Genomic DNA, 15,824 nt, shown 5'->3' with positions numbered 1-15,824 from the left:
AGCACGAGCTCATCACCGCGAGGCGAATTGGTGTGAAGGGATTAGCGCGTAGAACGCGACTCGCGTCGTGTATAATCCAGGCGTGAATTTACCCGGTTTTCTCTGTTTGCACACATATTATTGCGGTGTTTTATTTGCGTCTAGCAAACAAATTCAGCGATAGATAATCGGCACGTTCATTATAAGTGTACACAACGATCGAAAAAGTAATTCAAATTACGGCGGTTTTCCTTTACTCAAATTTTTGAGCTACGGAATTTGAACTCGAAATCTTCTGTTAAATTCACACGCGTGCATTCTGGTTAACGTTAATAAATAAGGTTGAAAATTTTTGAAGAGATTAACTCCGAGTTGACGGAAATGAAATTCATGTTCGATTGATTCAGAATGGAAGTTGAACTCTGCCGTGATGTATGGAGAAAATTTGAATGATGAAGCTTGATATTCACGGAATGGATATTTTGACATTTTTTATTTTTGTATCAATATTTGCTCATTCTTGTTCACATTACGACGGATAATGTCTAACTATATTTTCATTTTGAATAAAGACTGTTTGACTTTGTTGCATTGATTTATAGTGAATTGTAGATCCAGCGTAATTCCATTTTTTTGGCACCACTGTGTATAACAATTTAAGCAGTGAAACTCGTATTGATTTATTACAATTATTTAGTACAAATAACGAGCAATAAATTTCTGTGAGTTGGTCAAATTTTTAGTTTCAGATCAAACACAGAATCAGAGCATCACATTTATGGGCTGTTGAAGCAGTATTTTAAATAAAATACAAAAAAATTAACCGAGCTGCATGTCGATTGTTAAACCTAATAGCTAATAAGAAAGACAAAATACTTTGATATTATACATATTCTTAGAGAATTTTCAGTATCTTCCAGAAAAGTTGAGTCGAAACGTAAGAAAAAAAAAAAAAACAGTAAATTCTTTCACAATCTGCATTCGAAATTATTCCGACGTTGATGTTCCAAAAATCTTCGTGAGCTCCTGTGCCTGAGATGACTAAGAAAGCTTAAAATTCTTTTAAAGTTTATCTTGAAGTTCAACAGATTATACGTATAACATTTCCGATGAACGTCAATAAAAGTTCGAATGAATTTATTCGCCTGCTTTTGGAGTCATATGTCTGGAATCGTCGAATGGAGGATAGTCGCGACAGCTTGGCAAAAGTTAAAAATACCGTGGAGATGACTAGATCAGCACAAAAAGCAAGCACATGTCGCGGAGCGATAAAGATGACACGTACAAAAAGCAAGAGAATTTAGCGATACTAATGTGCGTTCCTGGAGGCTTGCGACGTTTTTACAGTTACTTCATATTATAGTTTTATCAGATTACTTCCTCGTTCCTTCTTTCCGATCACTTAGTTTCTTGTCCAAAGCAGATGGACGACGGTAGTCAGCGAAGAAATTCTAACTGAGAAGTACCGCGTCTGCGTATAACATGCAGTAAAACCTGTTTTATGAGTATATTATTTATGTTGCGGGTGATAAAACGGGCGGCAAGAGGTGGGAGAAAATGTGTTTGAAAAAAAGAAATCTCTACACTGGTATGCGATTGCACTGAATTATAAAATCTCGTAAAAAGATCAGTCCAAGATTAAGCGTCTTTTCACGATGCGACGACGCCGTAGTTTTGATAGGACCGTTTATTCTGTAACCAACCTTGACGTGATGCGGAGACGCGAACGCTTCAGAGAAAGTATACCTTGCGTTCTTTATTTGCTTCCTTTTTTGGTTTCACATATATCCGCAGCCCACTTTTGAACACACTGCACATACGCGGAGACCGAAGTTAAGCAGCTACAGAGGCTTGCGGTGTAACGTGAGATTTGAAATTCCACGAATTCCATTCAACTTTTTTATTTGCTCCGACGTTTGAATTTCCAACTTTTTAAAATCACAGAATTATGAGCCTGTCACATTTTAACGAGATTTCTATCGTCATCTGCTGAATTTTTTAGCATTTTACGTAATAGGATTCAATCGTGATTGTTTGAATATCAATCTTAAATTTCTCTAGTAAACTATATTGATGTTCACTAAATTTTGAGTTTTGGGATTGAAGGATTCTCTAAAATTATGTACATACAGATAAATACAGAGTGATTGCAGAGATTGCAAATTTAATCCGGGGTCAATAACGAACAAGGCGAATGTGAAGGACAGCAATAAATTTGCAAAAACTCCGAGATAAGTTTCGTTTTGAAATAGCAAACCATCTGAAATTCAAACATACCGTCTAGTTTTGTGTGAGATTTTTCCCATCAAATTTTTTACACAATATCAAAACGTACACAATTTCGCATGGTTTACTCGCAAAAGAAGAATATTAAAATAGAATGATCGAATTGAAAACAACAAATAAGACCTAACAATTAGAAACCAAGCTAAAAATAAGAATAAATTTCTTTTAAATTCAAGATCTTACAGCAGCATGCGCATCGAATATTCTTATTCAAATCGACCAAAAGACAATTTAACACCAAACGACGCAACAGGGATACATTGCATACAATTACTGCAGAGCCGGGGAGGTAATGTAAGCAATTTTAAATCATCGAGTGAATGAGTATAATTCATCTATGCACAGGTTGATAATTATTCAACGAATCTGTAATACATGTAACATACATATACACATCAACAATGGGCATTATGCTAATCACTTCTGCTCCAAATTGGTCAACAACGTTGTGTAATGACGAACGGAGCAACGCATTGCATCGCGGTTCACGGATATTGTCTTGGGAACGTATGATTTAAATTTATAATACACCCGGCAATGATTAAATCACGGTATGTATAATTCGGTTTGCGCTGAAGAGGCGTAATCAGGTTCTCGGTTATGGTTCGTTGGTTGGTAACTTACCTGCAGGCAACCGCAGAACGACTTTTTCACCCTCGACGGCATCGTCTGGCACCGACCCACGAACTCTTTCAGAGGCGCCGGTTTCTTCACCGGACAACTTGGAATTCTCTGGAAGATAAACCGATCGTTAAAAAGCGATAAATGGAGAAAAGAAACCAACATTTGTCATTTGACTGATCGAGATTTTACTATGTTAACGGGTCTTTCGTGTTTTCAAAATCGAGATTCTGACTATCGAAATGAGATATGAAAATACGCTCTTTATGAATCAAACCTCATCAAATTCAGCCCGAACAAACGAACTATTACGCTTGAAAATGTCGTTTTAAATAAAACGTTCAAAAAAATCCAAAACATTTGACTTCAAATTTGATACACCGTACTCTAGGATTTGACTCAATTCTGAAATATTGACTAGTTACTTTGAAATGACCTACAAATTTCAAGCAATTCGATATTAAAAGCTTCAAGTGTGCGTCTTTCTTTTTTTCTTTTTTTCGTTCACCATATAATTTGTACTTTCAATAAAAAAAATTCCAGTCTTGTCAATTGAATTTTCTCACACAATTGGGTGAAGATAAAATATTTTCGAAGGAACGAAGTTACAGTTTACGTTTGAAGATATATTTTCTTTATGAATTCTGACAAATTCATTACTTGACATGAATTCTCCAAGTATCAGCACAGGTTTTTACAGCTCCAAGTGCCACAAAATTTCTTGATTCTAGAACGCGTTTACGAATATTGCCTGTGCCTGTCGAAAGGCAAATCACCCAAGGTTTTCAGGATATAATTACGCAAGTCTGCGTGACTAGGCTCTTGTCACAATTTCAGATGCATTTTAATTCGGGAATTGAGTTCTCTATAAGCGAACTGCCGAGAGGTAAAACGCCTTAACACGCGAGGTTTTATTGGATTTTGGCATGATACATAGATACAAGTAATGTGAATTCTTGTATAAACGCGTAATACTTTTCTAAACGGTGTCATCCGAGGTGACGCGGAATTTTTATCACCCATATAAAAGACTGTTACATAGTTTTACTTTCAAAATAACAAGTTCTGACCCCTGCGCGTGTTTCCCCGCCTCAAAAACCTTATTTACTACCTTGTTTTTAATAGGCAAGGACAGATTCCTTATTAATTTTATTATGAGATAGTCGTACGATTGGCTATTGGTCAAATTATTATATTCGTAAGCAAGGAAGATATATTTAAAAATACAAAATAGAACACGCATTAGCCTAGACATCGATATTTTATTTAAAATCGCTTTAACATATTGAAAAATCTATTAGGTTCGTTTGATTTCGCTCTACGATGGCTTATTTTATTTCGAAAACTATTTTCTACAGATCCACTAGAACAGATATTTTTTCTACCGTCAGTTGAAGTCATTTCAAAATTTTGCCACTCGCTGATCACAATCAATATCGGCGATATTTTGAAAACCAACATCATAATAAAAAATGAATTTTGGGAAATAGTCTCCGGGCTCAAATTACTCGTTGCAGAAGAAAATCGAGCGAATCTACTGATTTTCAATCACTTTGAAGCGTATTTGAAATGAAGGAAGGTAGTATTAAATTTTTTTTTTTTTTCTTAACTCGTATATCTTATTTCTGTAAGTACAAAGAGACTTTTGTAGCTTACGAAAATATCAATTTTACGAATATTCGATGTCCGACTTCATCTCAAAATAAAATTAATCACAAAGTATTAAGTAATTTTTGACCGACCAATCTTCGTGTTTATACTACCGAATTTATATTGCATGTGGGTAATCAAAAAAATGACAAAAATGATCTAATTGATGTCTGCAAGAGAGCGCTGCAACAATTTGGAGAAAAATTGGATAACGTACGTCAATTTTCTCATGTTTACAAAACGATCAGTATTATTCGTAAATTAGTGAAGAAAATTGAGATACAAAACGTGAAAACAACGCAGGTAAATAATATTACAATCACTGTTTGCACTGATTCCGAAAAGAAGGAAGACAAAAGGAAAATAATACATCGCACACGTTAAGTAAGCCCGAAGAGTAGTATTCGAAAAATTTATGCAGCATTGATTGATTTTTAGACCAACAATTGAGGATTTCAACTTTTTCAGTCAGATAAACTCGGATTATTTTTACAAACTCTGAAATTCGCATCACATGGGCGAAGTAATAAGTAACATGAAACAAAAACGTTGCGTGAATTTTTCGTTGCAAATTATAACTCGACGAAGTCTGAACCGTGAAAATAATCGAAACATATCTATGACGGAATTTCCTGTATACTATCAGCATACGAAAGTGAGAACAAATATCTAAGACTTAACTGATTCAATTTGTTTGCGCCAAATTGCCTAACCTCAACATCAAACAATGAAATAATACACGTTTTGCAATAGTCAAGTTATTGTTCCGCGATACGCGCGAAAAAACACGTTAGCAAAATTGTGATGGAAAGAGAAAAACAAAACCTTATTATTATTCGAATGTAGCAAACAGCCCAGCTGCAATTTTTTACACCTATCATCGCACAGATATTTCTTTCGTGTCTATAAAGATTTTGACGAGCACATGCAATTACACATGACATGATCGCGAATACAAAAGATTATACGTACACAAAGAAGACAACATTTTCTCACTCCAGAAATCTGACAAAACATAATGATTTTCACTGACTAGATATTATTTATATCAGTATCTGCATATGTAAAAAGAAAAGTCTTTAATAAAACAGTAATTTTTTTTTTTCAACGTCTCGTCGTCTCGTTTGAAAATTTTACATTTTTTCTTAACCTAATTGCACTTTTGCACGGTATTAGCAGACGCTCGATGAAATTTTACCGATCGTGTATTTCTGCGAGCGGTTATGTGCGCAACCGTCACGACGCGATATTTCACCTTGCGAATACGTGAATAGTCATTACGTATTGCAGTACCATGTAAATTTACGATAGTAAATTATTGTTATCAACGCGAAAAAGTCTTATCGCGTATCACGAGTGTTATACGCGGAGTTGCGCTATTTGCAAGTGTGTACATTGCGTATCGTCCATAATTTAGTAAACCTACTTTGAAAAGACAAGTACATATGGCATGATCACCAGTTCTGCAATTCTACCCAAACGTCTCATTTTTTTGCCACATAAATTTCAGTACAATTTTTTTCTTTTCCACAACTTAACGCCTTTATTTATTCCATTTGTTGCATTCGGGTTTTAATTAATTACTCTCGACTGTGAAGTCTACAAAATTCATTCGACTTGCTAGCTTATTTCATTAAAAACTAATTGAAACGTAACTAAATCTGTATCTTTTTTTTTATTACTATGCTTCACGATTATGGTCATTGGTAATATATTTCCTTTTAGCCATTGTGATAATTTGAACTTGGCGTAAGCATAAATTAATCTTGAAGCCATATTCAACTGCGAAAATCTATTAAATTAACGTACAAAATTTAATATTGTAATAACTAGAAAATATTCACAATAAATATTTACTTGTACAACATTCGCTCGTAATTTCAAAAATATTTAATCCGTTATTGTAACGATGGCCATTTGACCAACAGAAAAGCTGCTCCCAACCGTGAGAAATGAAATTTTTCCTCAGTACGTGTCGTAGATCCGTGAAAAGACCCGTTCCTTGTACATAAAACTGTATTCGACAAAATCTCGTTGACTTTCCGGTGCAACTCCCTGCACGATTTAAAATCAAGCGAATTTCCTCAACGACCGCGTTACACAATTGCGGAGAAACGGCTCGATCCCAACACCGATTAATCGGGATATTGAAAGTGCAACGCGCATCCATGTGCGCCTTGCATGCGCACACGTCGTGCAGTTTATAACGATTCCAGAGTACAGGTATGGCATGCACGCAGCCCGGTAGACCGAGTTTAAAGAGGCCTTCCGAGTTCCCTCGGGCGTATGTGAACTTTCGAGTTGGTGCTATGGCTCGTATGTAACGTTGTTTCAAAATTCACGCCTCTCTCGTGCTCCGGAATATACGCGAATGGTCCGCATTGATCTCTCCTAAGGAGGGCCTGAATTGGTCATTCGAATTTCTGGTACAATATCGAAAATGCGCATCACGTGCCGAGTCTAAACTCGCTTACCCTTCGATTCAACCTTTTTTTTTTTTTTTTTTTGCAGCGTTTTATTTATTAAACTGCTTTTTCGCCAACTGTCGAGTTTTTGGGTTTCGCATGGTCCCGTAAGTATTTCTAAGTTTGAGAAAACCATTCAATTCATTTATTTATTTATTGAAGAAATAGCACATGTAAAAACAAATGGTAAAAATTTTTACTTTTTCCAATTCTAACCAATTTTTACACAGATTTGATGTCCACAAAAAAATTTTACACAATTTTCTCAGAATTTTTCATTATGTTGTTTTTGTCTGCCGTATTCGATGCGCCATTTTGAATTTTCGAATTTCGAGTTCAGATTCGTAATTAACGATCTCAAAAGCCCGTGTATACAATATTTCAAGTGAATCGCATGTAAGGAGAAATAAATGTTCGCAACGTTTTGATGTGACGTTGCATTCAGGCCTGTCTGAATTTCGTTAAACCATATATTGTAGACATATTTTGCAACCGATCAACTCCTTCAAAGCCACTCTCAAATTACAAGATACATACAGTGATTTTCGTTTCAATGTTTGCAATCTCATTCTAAAGCATGGCAGCGATTTATGAAACGTAGTCATTGACTTTTGAATATTTTTATGTAATTTGTTTGTTTGTTAATAACGTCATCCATCGACAATGAAAAAAAAAAAATATAATAGGAAAAACTGCAACGAGTCAGAACAACGAATTCCATTCAACTGATTAGTTTAATATGTAAGCTTGTATGTAAAATTGAATGATGTTATTCGAGTTTGTTATATTCAAATGAATTTTACTCAACCTAAATACATTGCATACATTGTAGACAAATCACGTAAATTTCAAGTAAATATCAAATAAGCTTTCTTTGAATATTCACGTAGAATACTTAATGTAACATCCAATCTAGTAACATTTATCTAGGATCATGCAAATAGCGGAATTTGACAACAAAGTAATTATTTCAAAACTTCAGCTCACTTTTTTTATACTGGACAAATTTTTGTTAGCTGTGCATGAAATCACAATATTTTAATTTGTCATTTTTATAAGTACACCGAATTATCTACTCTTGCGGATTGATACTCGTTGCTTTGTATTTTTTTGTTTTTGCATCAATCGCATCACACTTTGTTTGAAGAACACAAATTAAAACAAATTGAATCAGTATTTCCGAATTGTGAGTGTTCAGCAACAAATTCAAACTCTTAGGTTCACTACTTTATTTCTCTCGAAGAATGAAGGTGAATTTTTCTTCCTTTTTTCACCGACGAAAAAGTAAGTCTTATTACTTTTAGTGTCGACTGTCAGAGTGGAGCGAACGAGAACGGGACATTATTATTTCCTCTTGAATGCCATTATACTTGAGTCTCTTCGTAGAAAAAAAATTCTTTTCTCCCCTTTCAATGAGCACTTCAAAAAAAGGGTTTTTTTTAATGAAGACCGATCTGTCTTAGGTACTCCTGAGAAACCAAACCATTACACTACAAAATTCTGCCGCGTAACAGTAAATTCGATTAACTTTCGAGATTTTTACAACTATACTATATATTAAGGGGCGGGGTTGCAGTTCCAAATTTGAAAAGTTCCGAAAGCTATTAATTCCGAATTATTTGGTGGCGATACTTGAAGTAAAGGAACAAAACTTTTACGAAACAAAAAAGTTTCGAATAGTTGGAAAGCCGATGGAACAAAGTTCGAAAAGCGAGATTCTGTAAACTCAAGTTACGATAGAGCAAGGTTCCGAAAAATAAAGTTTCGATAGGGTAAAATTCCGAATATTAAAATATACTCACACAGCGTAGTTTAGTCAATGAGTGGGTGTAAAAAATTAGAAAAACGGAAAATCAGAATGACCAGAATCCAAAACAAAAAAAAAAAAGATCAAAGTGACCAAATTTCGCTGAGTCAAAAATTCACAGAACTGAAAAGTTTCGGTCATTCAAAACTTTGAAGTTTCAAATTTTTAAATTTTCTCACCTTTGCACTTCGGAACTTTCGACTTGTCGAAGTTATGCCATTTCGGAATTTTGCTCATTTGGAACTTTGAGCGTCGGATTTCGGATCATTCGAAACATTCGATGTTTTGTCATAGTTTGATTTCTTCACTTTAAGTTTTACCAGAAAAAAATTCGGAATTTGGCGCTTCCGGAACTTTTAAAATTCGGAATTTCAACCCCACCCGACTAATACCGCAAGCAAAAAAGTGATAATTATGAACGAGAGTAATTATTACAGATTCAAAAAATTACAAATTCCGATTAAGTTTACATCGAATGTCGATTGTAATCTGTAAACAATTCCAGTATCCACATGCAGGAGTCAACAATAAAATATGACAGTTTACGATACTGTTAATGAAGATTTTTTCGGACAACTTTTGAACGGTAAACCGTGACTTTCTTTCGTTCCGTCATCACCAGGACAAAAACATTCAAAATTTTTTATTGCAGCTGGGATCGGAACGTTCCAGAAAGACTTTTCAATTAAGAACGGAACGTAATAAAAGGGAACAAAAATCCCGGGGAAAAACGCTAGCGAATAGATACGAATCGCAGTGTATATAACTGCGCTTATAAGAAGAGCAAAACGATCGTGCGCGCGCGCTTTCTCTGCACGCGCTCGCGGCGTCGTAATTTCGCGTAATTATCGTTCTTAATATCATTTTCTTCTCGTGAAAACTCTGCTTCTTTTCGTCGCGTCGGCACGTTGTTGAAAAAAAAATCGAATTCAACAAGAAAATTCCAAGCTTTTGAGAAAGTATCGGAGAAGAATTTGAGACTTCTTTTTGTGAATGAAAAAACTATTTTTACTGGATGTAAACCCGTGTGAAAACTATTCGATAGTCGGATTGATGCGAGTTAAAACAAACTATCACGACATCGAATATGATTTAAACATTGTCTTAAAAATCGAATATATTTCTGAACCGGTCGATAATAATTTGTCTTAAAATCTCACATCATTCAATATCTTCATAATCTGCATTATCATGTTTATCTCGACTATGTAAGAAGAAATTATGACTTTCGTTACACAGATATTCGTATTCAATCAGAGCGCTCCAGAAATGATTAACTGTATAGTATTTTATCATACTTTTGATAAATTGGAATTTCACGTCGTTTTATTTTTTTTTTTTTTATCTCCCTTGTTCAAAAACGCGGGACTGAATTTTTGTACAGCAAAAGTTGAGAGTTTCAGCTCCAACAGGATTGTCATTAATATCGGATTGCAAAATTCCGTGATTTTTCCAAGTTTCTCAAGTTCAAATTAGTGATTATCGTGCAGAAAATTAAAAATTAAAAACGTCAGTCAATCGTTCCGAATTATAGTTTCCTTATTTTGAAGTCTATACTTCAATTGCATCGGTGTTTTCATTCAAAAATAAATCAGGTACATTCTGAGTATTTATTTCACTGAATCTGTAATATTTAAAACGGTATAAGAGTTTTTCAGTTTGAAACCTGAGTTTATTCCACGAATTCCATAAACACCCCTGACCATTACAGGTATTCCAGATTTTCCGGGAGTGTGGCTACCCTGATTTCGAACGTTCGAAGACGAGTAATTTTTCCGAGACGCCTCGGGTAATTAACTAATTGTCAATTAACCGTGGAACGGTTAGACGATCGACGTTCCCTCAGTCGTTGAGATGAACCGAACTGACTCACACGGTTGTATAAATTACGCCTAATTAGCAATTACGCACACCGCCAACCCACGCTTAATGTACAAAGCTAAAGCCGAAGCGCACAAAATGGGGAATGGAAATAATCAAACGTGTTGCCTAAACGTAGCCGTACCACAATGGGCTCTAATGCCGGAGTTTCACTTTTTAAATATCTTTGGTGAGAGCGTTAACTCGCAAGCGATCTGTTCTCGCCAATTTGCTCCTTTTTTTTCTACGCCTTTTTTCTCTCCCAACGTTCTGTCGCATATGTTGAACTTGTTGCCGGGTGTTTCACTCATCGCGTCGTTACAGAAATGGCAAACTCACACGGATGAATTGGTTCATTTAATGCAAATTTTATTGCAAACTTTATCACGTTGTTGTTGCACTTATCAGATTTGTAACTGCTGATCTAGAAAAACAACTAACGTCTCATTTTTTTTTTTTTTTGCCAGACAAGTTTCAGTACAATTTTTTTCTTTTCCACAACTTAACGCCTTTATTTATTCGATTTGTTGCATTCGGGTTTTAATTAATTACTCTCGACTGTGAAGTCTACAAAATTCATTCGACTTGCTAGCTTATTTCATTAAAAACTAATTGAAACGTAACTGAATCTGTATCTTTTTTTTAATTACTATGCTTCATGATTATAGTCATTGGTAATATATTTCCTTTTAGCCATTGTGATAATTTGAACTTGGCGTAAGCATAAATTAATCTTGAAGCCATATTCAACTGCGAAAATCTATTAAATTAACGTACAAAATTTAATATTGTAATAACTAGAAAATATTCACAATAAATATTTACTTGTACAACATTCGCTCGTAATTTCAAAAATATTTAATCCGTTATTGCAACGATGGCCATTTGACCAACAGAAAAGCTGCTGCTAACCGTGAGAAATTAAATTTTTCCTCAGTACGTGTCGTAGATCCGTGAAAAGACCCGTTCCTTGTACATAAAACTGTATTCGACAAAATCTCGTTGACTCTTTCCGGTGCAACTCCCTGCACGATTTAAAATCAAGCGAATTTCCTCAACGACCGATCCTCAAAATCACACGGATCATGAATCAGTTCACCTGATGCAAATTTAATTGCAAACTCAATCGAGTTGTTATTGGACTTGTCAGACTTATAACGGCTAACCTGGAAAAGGTGTCGCGAGAGAAAAAGGAGTTATATTGATAATCTGTGATGTATAATTATTGTAATAGTCAAATTTTTGTTAGATCAGAATGTAAGCTTACTTGAAAGGATGATTTTTTTTTTTTTTTCGTTTAAACAGATACTTAACTGAGAATTGAATACCTTGATAGATTCATAAATTGCAGCTACGTCGAGTAAAACGTGTAAAACGATATCGGAAAGAAAGATACGTTTGTTATTATTCTTCTCTGCTTTTCCAAATATAGACCAAGTGAACGAAGTACTGTACAAGTTATCTTTAGAATACTACTACAAGACGTTATTTTTAACAGATCCGTCAAAATTAGCCTCAAATTTCAAGATCGTACACGGAAATAAAGTAAATTCAAATATCCAGTCGTCTATAACCTGCAGCTATTGAAAAAATGGAGGAAATACCTTCAAACGAAACATCGAGTGTATAATAAATATTGCGAATGAATATCGGTACGTGCATATAGCTTCGTTCAGTGAGAGGAAAAAAATAACGAAGCAAAAAAAAAAAAAAACTTGTAAAATTATTAACCTTATACGAATACGTCGCCTTATTCTACCGTCAGCCTTGAAACGAACAGAGGCAATTAATGTATATTCTCAAATGTTTTCAACCAAACGGCGACTGTATCTACTTGGCTGTATTTGTGCTGTGTACACCCACCTGGCTTCGTGTTTGTGAGGAAAAAAAAAAGGAAAGGAAAAAAGAGTTGCGCTATAAAGAGGGACGATAAAATATCCTTGCTCGAACCGGCACGTTCCTGCAAATTGACTCTGTAGGACCTGTATAATCGCAATGTTTTGAAAGTTTGAAAGTGCCCGCGGTCTGCTGATCGAGGAACGATAAATTTTTACCCTATAGCTACGTAATCGGTGAATTTGAAGGCACTCGGAAGCGATTTTGTTAGGATTCAAAAGTTTTTAAATATTAAAAAACGATGTGACGAATAACTGCAATGATTGTGAAAAAAAATGCACGACATTTTTTTGCTCGAATTGTAAAATTAGTGTGTAAATAAAATCATTCTTTGATGATTCGGGGACACAAATTGAAATTGATTCAAAATTCAGTACCTGATGCTCTAATTTAATTTATGTCAGATTCACCTGACCATATTGTTGTACTAAAATATGAACACGTGGTTTTCGATTATCTGACATTATGAACCGAAGTGTGTAGTGAATATTTGTGCAACGAATATTATATATAATTATTTATAATTCAATTGTATATTTTGAAAGAAACTTTCATACAGATTTGGCAACTTGCTTGAAAAACTTCTGAGCAATCGGTTATCATAAGTAACGACGAATGAATGTGATACGATACGAAAAGTATATAATAATATTATTAAATTCGTGTAAAAAATTTACCAGATTCAACTTCCCCATCTTTTCGATCACGGTATCCATGATGAATATATCGAAGTTCTTGGCTAGCGAACGAACAACTTGTAACCAAGTGAGAAGACAGAAAAAATAAAAAACAAAAAATAAGAGTACAGTTTAAAAAAATGTCAATAAATCGTGTCGCACAGCTGATAAGGTGTGTAAACACAGGTGTTTTCACTGTTAATTATAAACGGGCGATATAATAAATTAAAGTCTGAACAAACAGTTGTACCGAAAAACACACGCGGCTCTTCGAGTCGATATTGTCAAATAAGCCATCGGTAATGAAAAAATATTTTTCCCGTTCAATCGAAGCTTAATTGAGTTTAAAAATAGGCGGGAAAAATTTGGCGGCAAATTTCACCGCTCATTTTAAACCGCGTGTATGAATTTTAGTAAAATTTCAGAACAAAGGGTGCGAAGAAGTTCCGGGATTGCCGTTCGCCGGAAGTTCCTGCAATCTCATTGCGCACCGAGGTTGACGATTTCCGAAATTTAATCCCGAAAAATTATAGAGCACTGAGTTGAGAGCTGCGGCACTGAATAAAACGAGTATCAATCGATCGGAAGAATATCGATCCGATTTCGATCACTCGATAAGCAAGCGAGGGTGTTTTTTAATCGTCTCATTTTACACCCGGAACGGTATTTCTTAGTTTCCGATGTTTCGTTTTATTGCTTGTTTGTTTGTTTGTTTGTTTTTTTTTCAGATTCCGTATACGACAGTGGGTGTATAAGTTTTTTATTTTTGTCTTTGTTCTTTGCTTGCTTCGCGGTCGAAAATCCAGAGGAAATTCCTCGAGCAGTCGGAAACGTCCGCGCACTCTGAGGGACCCGCTTAGTCTGCCGCTGAGGATTCGACTGGCAGGTGAAAACAGACCGCGGCACCACAATCTGGGGAGGTGAAACGGGGACCGGTCAAGGGGCAGGGGAGATGAGAGGAAAGGAGATGAGAGGAGAGAGAGAGAGAGAGAGAGAAGAGAAGAGGAGGAGGAGGAGGAAGAGGAAAGGGGACGCCCGTGAGGAAAACGGAAGAATCGAATCCGAGCGTGCTAATGCAATCTTCGTTGGTCGGAGGTGATCGTGAGGGGCCTAATCAGGATGCAGATCGAAACCCTGCAGCTGCCGGCGAGACAAATTATCCTCAACTGTTCCCGTCGCGGTTAGATCGATCATCGATTTTGTACATTCGACCGAGGAACGAACGTTTGGATAGACTCGCCATGTACGATGTTTGCGAACTAATTTTGGGGTGCTTAAGGGGGCGGTAGAAGTTGGATATTTTTAAACTTTGCGTCACTTTGATTGTTTGTAACAATGGTACGAGTGAATCTAATCGGCTCAAGCTTTCAGTGACGTTTATTGGCATATTTGTGAATAATTATGACGTATGTCATGGTTCTCAATAATGTGGACGGTCGAAACGTCATTAGTCCAACGAGGTGAAATTGGGTTTGTACCACGATTCCAACCGAACGGGTAATCCTATCCGGAGTCGCTTTGCCTGGATCTCTTTGTTGGATCCTTCTTCGTCGATCTCCCCCGTGAAATGTAATCTCTAGAATTTATAATGTAGTGTAAGAATGTTAATTTTCCGTTTCCTGATAACCATTTTCGGAATTTTCATCTGATTTTCAATTGTTCAGGAGGGATTGATAGAGAGGAATCCAATGAAGAGATTTGGTTGCAGTCGTGGTGAAATCCAATTTTACTTCCTTGGACTAATAACGTTGGACCGACCATATTATTGACTTAGTAACTATGCCATACATTATAATTATTCACAAATATGCTAGTAAACACCCCTGAAAGTATGAGCCGGTTATCTTTATGTGTACCATTGTTATAAACAATCAAATTCAATTAATTATGAACACCGAATCGGTTCACAGTTTTTATTTTCATATGCGTACGATCTTTTTACGATTTTCATTGGCGAGACTGGGCAAAAACAATTTTATGTAACGATTTGTAGTAGGAAATATTTTGATACATCTTCCGTACGAGAAAATTATACATTGATGAAAAAGGAGAGAAAAAAGAAATCAAATAGGTAAGGAAACTAAACCTATATTGAACGTAAATATCTGCATAAATAATGAAAGCGTTACGTATTATTCAAATCCGGTCAAATGTATGACATAACAGTTGTCATTTCACGTATGTTTTTTATCTACCTTGAAACGTAACGAACTTAAATCCTAAGAAAATTAGAAAACTTTCGATGATTCTCAGAGAATTTACAGGGAATTTGAGAAATATTTGAGAAAACCTTGGATTAAGTAAACATGATTCTACCAGTGTGTTGATAAATTCATTGCACACTCTATTGAACTTTTCTGAACACTTTTTGCTGGTCACTCGAATTTCGACAGAAAAAGTTTCAGAAGCTTTGCAGAGTGGCTGGTTAGATTATGTCAGAAGGATTTCGAATAAATTCCATCACACGGAGAGAATTTTTCTGAAATCTCAATCTGAAAATCCTCTGAGAATCTTTAGAAGTTTATCGACTCGATGTTGAAATTCGAATCAATTGAGAATATCTAATGTCTTATTCGGATTATT

The 15,824-nt window shown here is 35.5% G+C and overlaps 1 protein-coding gene across 4 annotated transcripts in view; it reads right to left on the bottom strand.

The window, feature by feature from the left end:
• Positions 1 to 15,824, bottom strand: part of LOC124184903 (disheveled-associated activator of morphogenesis 1) — a 57,685-nt gene that overhangs the window by 12,579 nt on the left and 29,282 nt on the right. For 2 of the 4 annotated variants that reach the window (XM_046575095.1, XM_046575092.1), the window contains exon 2: positions 2,890 to 2,997. In XM_046575095.1, the coding sequence (XP_046431051.1) occupies positions 2,890 to 2,931 (42 nt within the window). In that variant the 5' untranslated portion in view covers positions 2,932 to 2,997. Of the gene's footprint in view, positions 1 to 2,889; positions 2,998 to 5,508; positions 5,743 to 13,241; positions 14,103 to 15,824 lie in introns of those variants that run through there. The other 2 variants (XM_046575094.1, XM_046575093.1) reach the window with 2 other exon arrangements.

This window comes from Neodiprion fabricii, chromosome 6 (genome assembly GCF_021155785.1).
Source record: "Neodiprion fabricii isolate iyNeoFabr1 chromosome 6, iyNeoFabr1.1, whole genome shotgun sequence".
NCBI classification, from domain to species: Eukaryota; Metazoa; Arthropoda; class Insecta; order Hymenoptera; family Diprionidae; genus Neodiprion; species Neodiprion fabricii.
The sequence above is the reverse complement of the archived record's forward strand: the minus strand, read 5'-3'. Positions and strand labels throughout refer to the sequence as shown.